General features: G+C 36.1%; 1 protein-coding gene across 4 annotated transcripts in view; it reads left to right on the top strand.

Moving 5' to 3' along the window:
• The window catches only part of LOC106881375 (YTH domain-containing family protein 2), an 81,867-nt gene that overhangs the window by 16,802 nt on the left and 56,042 nt on the right, over positions 1-9,023 (top strand). Inside the window, exon 1 of one of the 4 annotated variants that reach the window (XM_052967531.1) lies at positions 761-942. The exons of 1 other annotated variant lie outside the window; for it this stretch is intronic. In XM_052967531.1, the coding sequence (XP_052823491.1) occupies positions 937-942 (6 nt within the window). In that variant the 5' untranslated portion in view covers positions 761-936. Of the gene's footprint in view, positions 1-760; positions 943-1,725; positions 1,897-9,023 lie in introns of those variants that run through there. 2 more of the 4 variants (XM_052967529.1, XM_014931739.2) reach the window with 2 other exon arrangements.

Here is a 9,023-nt window from a genome sequence, read left to right as displayed (position 1 = left end):
TATATATATATATATATATGTGTGTGTGTGTGTATGTATGTATATACTTATTCATCAGTATAATTTCGCGTTTCCGTTTTTCACAGCGACTCGCTTTGGAAAACGGAAACTAAACTCAGTTGCGACGGAAGAAAGCCTCAGCTTCGAATAAATGGATATAAAACTCTACATCATGTATTGAGTGCATCCCCCTTTCTCTCTCCCGTTGGTAAATTTAAACACCACATATTTATACACAGATACGAGATCCACCCTTTTCAAAACCCTCGCTTCTTCCGAACCAGGCGTACGATTTGGTAACCCCCGTTCATCGACGACAATCCACAACATTTACTTCTTCTTCCTTGTCTTCTCAAGTCAGGAAGATCTCGTTTAAACATTTTTCAGGAAATTAAAGTTGCTTGTGCTTTTTAAAAACGTCTAATGACTTATTGTCACACACACACACACCTACACTTTTGTCGCCTTCAAGCTGTCTCTCCCTCCTCTCTTTTTTTCTCACCGTGTATATATGTGGCTGTTTATTTCTTATCTCACTCACTCACACTTCCCCTTCGTCCCTCTCTCTCTCTCTTCCCCTTCTCTATTTCTCTCTGTCCGTTTCTCTCTCTATTTTTTTTTGTCTCTCTCCCTCCCATTCTCTTTCTGTTTCTTTCTTCCCTCTCTCCATTTCTCTGTCTCTTACTGACACAAAAACACTCTTTCTCTTTCCCCGTATCTCTCGCCTAATGTTGGCTTTTATGTTATATTGCTTTTATTGTAAGATAGGATTTCATTAGTGTGTGTGGCAAGGACTGTATACTGTCGGTCTATATGAGTGATTGTGAAGTCGGGGTTCTCCTCTGTGTTGTTTCGTACGTAATAAAGCTATAGCAACCAACGAATATTGTTGCCATATTGTGCCAAAAGGGGAAGACTTAATTAGCGAAGCATGCAATGTTGGTAGGTAATTTGTTCCTTCTTTTGATTGTCATTCATTTATTTCACATTTAATCTCAACTGATACACAACAGGCATTTGCTCCTTATATTTCTCTCCCCCACACCAATCGGTTTCACGAAACGGACAGGTCGCAATATTCATTCGAGGCCTGTTAACAAATCCGGGGTGTAATATATATATATATATATATATATATATCTTAAATATGAAATTTATTATATTCAAACCGAATCTAATCCCTTCAGCGACTTTTCGTACACACGTGTTTGAGAGACAGAGATAGAGCGACTTAAATTATTATTAAAAAAACCCACATTACCTCTATGTATGTATGTACGAGTGTATATAAATCGTAATTTTATTTCTTCATAAATCTATTGTTTTTTCAGCTGTCCGAACCCAGCTTTTTTTTTGTACTATTGTGTCGTTATTTGCGGTGCCATATTTCATAACTACTGACCTCTTCCTAGCTGTGACCCCTAAAAACATTTGATATATATTTCTTGGGAGATCGGGCAAATGACACGTGTGGTGGGGCGGCGGTAGTGATGATCGATAAAGTAACGTAGACGGGCGATGGTCTGTTGCTAGGGAGAAACGATACTTTAATATATAATACAAATATATATATATATATATAATAATAATCAAATATATATATATATGTATATATAATGTGTGTGTATATAATATGTATATATAGAAGTAGCCCAGTATTCTTTTAAGGCAGGTCGTTGTCGCTCTGTTTCTATCCAGTCACACATCAGAATTTCATTTCCCCGCACACTGTTGTGGTGGTTGTTGCTGTTAATTGCCGACAGCCTCTCGATTGCATTTTTACGACAGTCAGAACTTTTTTACTTCATTTTCGTGGATGATCTGGACGACTGTGTAAGCAGTGCTGTTCCAACTGGCTTGAAAAGCAGGATGTCGGGAGAGGTAGCTGTTTACCAAGTGAGCATTTTGAATATTAATTACTCGTTCTTGTTGGACGGCCTTTACTTCATATTCATCCAGTCTACCATTCAATCTAAATTGGATTTATTTAAAAAAGGGTAGTATCAAGAATCGCATATGTTTTACTCGTCTTCTCTCTAATGGTTGTTTTGTTTTGTTGTTTTTCTTTCTTCCTTATCTGTTACTTAAGCCACACACTTAAATTAGTGTTCAAGAGTTTAAGTTAGCTTTTCTTTATTGCGCTATCTAAACGAAAATGGCAGCCTTTCGTTGATATGTCATCATCATTCGTCATCGTTTTTGACCTTACGTGTTGTTCTTTCACCTCTTAACTCTTCATCCCAGTTTTCAAACACTCAAAATAGGTGATATTTGGGGTGTGTGTGTTTTTTTTCTCTGCAGCCATTGTTGTTTGTATGTATGTAGTCAGTTTCAATGTGTGGAGTCAGTCCTTCGCCGCCATTGACATATGGTGATCACACGGGCATCACGTTCACCGCCACCACTATTATTATTATTATTATTATTACAACTCATATTGCACTGGTTTGGGAACTTTATCTGATAGTTTTTGCTTTGTTATTTTTTTCCTTCTATATATTCCTACTTCAATGTCTCTTACAATTTCTCCCTCTCTTTCCCTTCCTCTTCCTGCAGTAGCAACACTGTTGCGTTTTTAAATCGATCCAATGCAAGAGGATACCCCTCTCTTTTCTTTTCATTTTCTCTTCTTACCCTCCTCCTATAATTACACCGAATTGTTGGGATTAGGGGTGCGTGATCATCGAAAGGTGTGTGTGTGAGAGAGAGTTTGGAGGGAAGAAGAAAGGCTGTTTGCTGTGTGGTATTTCGTTCGTTTGCAGCCTGCTGAGCTGTGATAATATATGAATTATTTGCAGTGAGATAGTGTGGTGAATTGTTGGTTGGAAAAGGTGGAAAGGAAGTTGTGAAGCGGCCATAACTAACGCCCGCCATAGCAGCACGGGACTTATCTATCAGAGATTTTTGTCGAACTAAACTAAACATTTTTCTGCTTTTTTCATTAATTTCATTTATTTATTTATTCCTCCAACACGTCACTCAATCTCTGGCGTTTTTTGGTTTTTTTCCCCCCACCTCTCTTCTTCGGTTGTCTCCTTTTTGTATTTGTAAAACTCCTCAAAAACTCATACGGAGCCAAACAGATCGAAATACAATACGCATCCGATTAAGAAAGACAAAAAAAAAAAGATCTTTATTTGAAATTAAAAGAATGTTGATGGTGAAAGTTAAACAAAAGATTAAAAGAAATAAATTTAAATTCGATGTGGTGGTTGTGGTGGTAGTGCCTCTGTAGAAGATGGACAACTGAAAGTGTTCTAGGGTAGACAAATAAATATCTCATGGATATTAACAAAATGCATTGAAAGGGGTTACAAATACTTTAAAATTTGTGTTGTCAGCTATAGAGATTTTGATATCTGCATGTTATAATCCCCGTTAACTTCAAGGATTGCAGAAAGAAAAGGCCTTTTCGTCTCAAAGCATGAAGCATTTGTTAATTATTAATTTATAATAATAAGCCTATAAGTTTATTTTCCCTCTCGGGGAGTTCGGTGGGTAATGTGTTGGGTGGCTGCATAAGATATTATTAAGTAGGAAGCCAACAAGTTGGTTATATATATGTGTATATATATATATATATATATATATATAGACACACACACACAGACATACATATATACATCCATCAATTTCAAGGCCTTTACACTGTGTGTGTATACGGCCTTCATTAATATTCATTTGTGTGTGTATATATATATATTATATATATAGTAAGGGGAAAAAATAAAAAGGACTTCTGTAATTATTGATGGCTTTTGTATGTGCGTATACGTGTGTGTGGTTATTTTATATATAAAATATCTCCTCTTTCTCTCCACGAAAATGTTGGCCATCGCTAATGACACCAGTAGCCACGCATACACGTTTTACTTTTAACTTTTTCCCTCTTCGTCTCGGTACTACAAATAAAAAAGTATTTCGAGTGACGAGGATCGTGAATTAGAAATATTTTTATATACGGTTGTATATCGAAGTATGTATTTTAGTAAAACTTTACATAGAAGATATGGACTTTTTTTTTCTTCCTTTTACTTATCGGCGGCTACTAATAGTTTGCTTAGTTGGATTGGCTTCGTTACCCATTACTTACTTTCTGAAAATGATACAACAGTGTGAATGTCGTTGGAAATTAATGCGTGCTTGTTTGTATGTGTGTGTGTATAATGAAGTTATAAGTTGTGTTGTGATAAATGGTGTCATCGATATAGGTTGGTTGGTTGTGTAAACCACCACCAACTAACCATGGTGTTAGTAGCGTCGAGTGACGACCACCAAGCACATCACCTCTATTACTACTGCTACCAACTCTTGTTTTATCAACCACTGACACCCACTCGTTTATTAGGTTATCGTATCGGAAGAAGAAAAAGATAACAATGATATTTCTCATTTCTTACATAAGCGATAAATACTCGGAATATTTCAGTGCAGACTAAGAGGGCGATGTGACGACGTTCATGCTTTTCATTTCTTTAATTTTATCTCTTAGACTTTGGCAACCAGTCGGAAGCGGTTTCGACTGGAAATAGGAAGAAACCTCATTGCGTTCTTGGTTCCTTGAGATCTTAACGTTGCACAAAGCTCTCTCGTTATTGTCATCATCATCATAATGATTATGATAACTGTTCTACTTTTACTTTTTTTTTTAAGACTAAACAAAGGTGTGGAGTTTTGATTTCAGTACTGGGCAGAATTTAAAAGGGTTTAGTTTGAATATTTTTTTTTTAAAGTAGGGGCGCTGAAATACTAAAAGTCATTTATTTGGAGTTCCATTGCTTCTCCTATCTCGCCTTGTAGGCTTAGAATTTGGTTGTTTCGCCCCAGGTCAACATTGATCGAACAAACCTGATCATATATATATATCCAACTGCAGTCTTTTTGTTTTTCTTATGTGCTTGAGATGTTCGGACCACTTTTTCCAACATGTCCTCTTCTAAGACGATAGGATGTGATTTGAGCGGTCTGGCTGTTATTTCAAGCAGAACGACCACGTATAGGCTTTCGATGGCTCAAAGGAAACTGTTTTTTCGCTTTTCTGTTATGTGGAGAGAAATACAAGATGATAAGATGATTGCAATGTCTGTGTCTCGCCGAAAGTTAGTATTATCCCAAAATGAAGCCAGTTCTCTATGGAAAATTGCTTTTACAATTATTTTCTCTTTGCAAAAATGGGACCTGTGTGGTGACGACCGTAGTTCTACATTCCCTTTGTCAAATTCATCAAAGCCAAAGCAGCTACCTTCTATCGAGGATCGAACCCAGAAATATTGCTTTAACGTGTTTTTTGTTTGCTTTTTATTTTTTGTCTATCCCATAGACCAGTCTAACGGTCATGTCATCGACACGAAAACCTCATAAGAGCAGAGAGCATGTTGTGATCTTCCTGCATTTCCTTAATCTGCTTTCGTAAGCGAACTGACATTGTTTTGGGCAGATTAACTCTATCTCCACCAGCGCTCAATGATACAAGGCTCCACATTTAAGAAGACATTTTAGTTGTTTGAATTTAACCACATTATTTGCATCATAAAAAATTTCTATTATTGTAAATGGCGAGAGATACAATCGATTATATGGGCTGGTACTTATTTTAGGTATCCCGGAAGTAGAAAATCTGGGATTCGAGCTCTGAACGTAGACCTTACTATCTCAAGGCGTTTTTTTTTTGTCAACCGCTTTTCTGTGACATCGCAAACTTTTTGACTTAATGGCTGAGGAAAAGTCTAGTTTTGATACTTCAGTAGTTCTTTTTAAATCTGTCTTTGATCTTCTTTGTTTATTTTGGTTTCCGACAATTCTGCAAAAGTTTTTACATCTTTTCATCATCCTCAATACTAAAGTCAGATTGAACTGTGCTTAGTTTATTTTATTTATATGAAGGGTTAACATATGCTTTGCTGCATGTGTCCTATATATATATATATATATATATATATGTGTGTGTGTACAGCGTACGTGCATAAAAGAAGCAGCGGATAGAGTTTCGTCCGTGCCTTCCCAAGTTTATAATGCGATTGAAGGCCCAATGTCCTCTTCTCCTTTCACATTTCCCCCGCTATTTCCTATTTTCTCAAGCATATATCGCATGAGTCCGTTTCATTCATTATTTTTACTTTATAGGGGAGTGGAGAGTTTCGCCTTGTCTTTTATGCTTTTTTCGTTCTCTTTGTATGTCAGCTCCTTTTTCGTCTCATTTACTCGTTTGTGGATAATCTTAGTTTTGATCCTCTGAGTCATTAATTCAGCCTTAATGTAATCTTACTTCCTCTTTCACTGGTTTTCAAACTAAACATTTATTTAAAATATATATATATATATTGAATGTGTAAGGCAATACAGAAGTTAGTCGATGTAAACAGGTGCTCTTTTTGTGAGGGACGGGTCAGGAAAGATTCCTTTAGTTTTACGTATTTTAATTATTTCTACATATCGGATGTGGGTGGACAGTCATCGGTTATCTAGGGTTAAAATAAAAACAATGTCCTGGTTCATTTTCTACAGACACCCAGTGCTTATCGCACTCATACACATGTTCTGTGTCTCACACACATCTTCAAAATAACTGTTAGATAGTTAAATTTGATCCACGAGTTAGAGACATTGAAAGCAGCGGTAAATGATGAGTAGATTCGGCTATCTTTTAAGTCATGATGCTACACAGTTTTAGGTGTTGTAATTACTAACTGCTGATAATGAATTCAAACTTTATTAGATACGGAGAGGAAGTCACTTGAATTTTGTCTCAATTTCGTTTGGCTAAAAATAGATGCTACTCTTTTATTGTTGATTGTAGTAAAGAGATCCAGTTGTGCAAACAATACTATGTCCATGTACAAATTAGCTCTTTAAAAAAATCATCCAGTTATATTTGCGTAATAAATTGAATATTGTGTGTGTGTAGACGAGCACATCTGTCCTCTTTACTGTATTGATATGATGACAAGCTTAAACTTACATTTGTTGTGAATCTTAGAAACGAACTACTTTGAGAATTATATATTCATATTTCTTCAGACATTGTCTTCGTCTTCTATGTTTTTAATTTTCATCATTTAGTTCAGATTTTATTTTCTCCGTGCATATTGGACGGGTTTTATTTAACATAGCATCTGGATTTCTTATTTGATTGATTTCATTGATTTTTAACCTCTGTGTCACAATCTCGTAGTAAGTGTGAAGAATATGTACATATGTATGAAAAAAAAGAAATTATTCCAGGAATTAGCGGAATTATTCTCTGCATAGGCTCAATCGATAGAAATGTATCGTTGATAGACAAATAGAAAATGTGGTTCATAAATGTTGACAGCTGCTGCAGTTAATTAATTGGAGGGTGGGGACAACTAATGATGATTTGTTTATGTCCCCTGTAAATTAGCAGTTTGGCAAAAGATACTGATAGAATAAGTACCAGACTTAAAATGAGTGTTGATCTGTTTGACTAAAACCTTTCAGGCAGTGCCCCAGCATGGCCACAGTTCAATATCTGACACAAGTAAAAGAAAAGAAAAAACAAAAGATGTTTTCGTTTTGCTTTAGATGGAAATACTTATCCTTCTCTCTGCACTTTCTGTTTGTTTATTAAGTTGATTTTTCCCTGCTAGCATGGGTTAGACAAATAGTGTTTAGGTATAACTGTTAACTTTTTCCAATAAGGAATCTCTTATGCTACATGCTTTTGAAGTTGCAAAGATCAACAGTTTATTTCTTGGCTGGGAAAATGATAGCCACATAACTGCTTGCTGCTCATTGATTTTTGGAGAAGCACAAATGTAAACATGGTTAAAAAGCTTGCTTCCTCACCACATGGTTAAAAAGCTTGCTTCCTCACCACATGGTTTTGACTTCAGTTCTACTGTGTGACATCTTTGACAACTGTCGTCTACTATACCCCCTGGCTCACCAAAGCCTTGAAGGTGGATTGTGTAGATGGAAATTGAAAAAAGCGCATTGAGTATTTATATTTATGTGGGTGTCCTTGTCTTGGCATTGAGTGATAGTTGCAGACGAATGTCATTGTTATGCAGGCAGTGTCATTCATTTCCAATATTCTGGCCATAGGGAATTATTACCTTGCTTGGAAACAGGTGAGAGTTAGCAGCAGGGAGGGCATCCGGTCATACAAAGTCAAACTCAGTAAACTTCAGCTGACCAATGCAAGCATGGAAAAGTAGGTGTTAAAAATGCTAGTAGTGATGATATATGATAGGGTCCTTTTGGGTTCCATCGATCAAATTCTCTCACAGGTTTTGTTTGGCTTGGAGCTATGGTAGAAGCTGCCCAAAGTGCTGTGCAGTGGGACTGAACCTAAAACCGCATGGTTGGGAAGTGAAATGCTTTATCACACTGCCATGTTTATGTTGATTCTTTTAGCTTCTTATTTGCTGAACCGTTTATACATTGGTGGCAACAGTTTGATATGATATTGGTGATTTAGTAGGTCACTTGTCAGAGTGGAAGCTATTATGTCCAGTAGTAATTTATTGAACACTAAAAAGACAAGTGTCATTTAAAAAAAAGAAACTCTTGTTATTTTCTAAGATAACTGTTAAATGTATATTAGTTGGAGACCATTTTCCTCTGACTAGAAACTATAACAACTAATATGTTCTCATATTTTGTTGTGATACTTGGTGGGGGTTTGATATGAAATTCTTTGATTGTTAGTTTTTTTTCTTTTTTAAATCAATCTCATTTCAGTACAGTAATCCAAAGCATAAATTCACATCTACTGTCATTAGTTATTTAAAACAAAACAAAACAAACACCTGACAGGTGTGGCAAGAATGATTTTATAGACATGTTTATGGCAGTCTGCTTCTGCTGTGTCATGTAATTAGAGCTTGTTAATTGCCTCTCCTCAACCCTTCTCTCTTTATCAGTTCGTTTAGTCTTCCCCCTCATATTTTCTCAGATCAATTAAAGAACCTGTGTTCTTATGAATATAAAATTTGTTCCAGTTCCCATATTTTCAAATGACATCAATGAAGAAAATAAGGCATGTGAGAGGGAGGGGGCGG

Source organism: Octopus bimaculoides, chromosome 4, assembly GCF_001194135.2.
Source record: "Octopus bimaculoides isolate UCB-OBI-ISO-001 chromosome 4, ASM119413v2, whole genome shotgun sequence".
NCBI lineage: Eukaryota > Metazoa > Mollusca > Cephalopoda > Octopoda > Octopodidae > Octopus > Octopus bimaculoides.
Note: the sequence above shows the minus strand (reverse complement) of the source record. Positions and strands in the feature narration are given on the sequence as shown.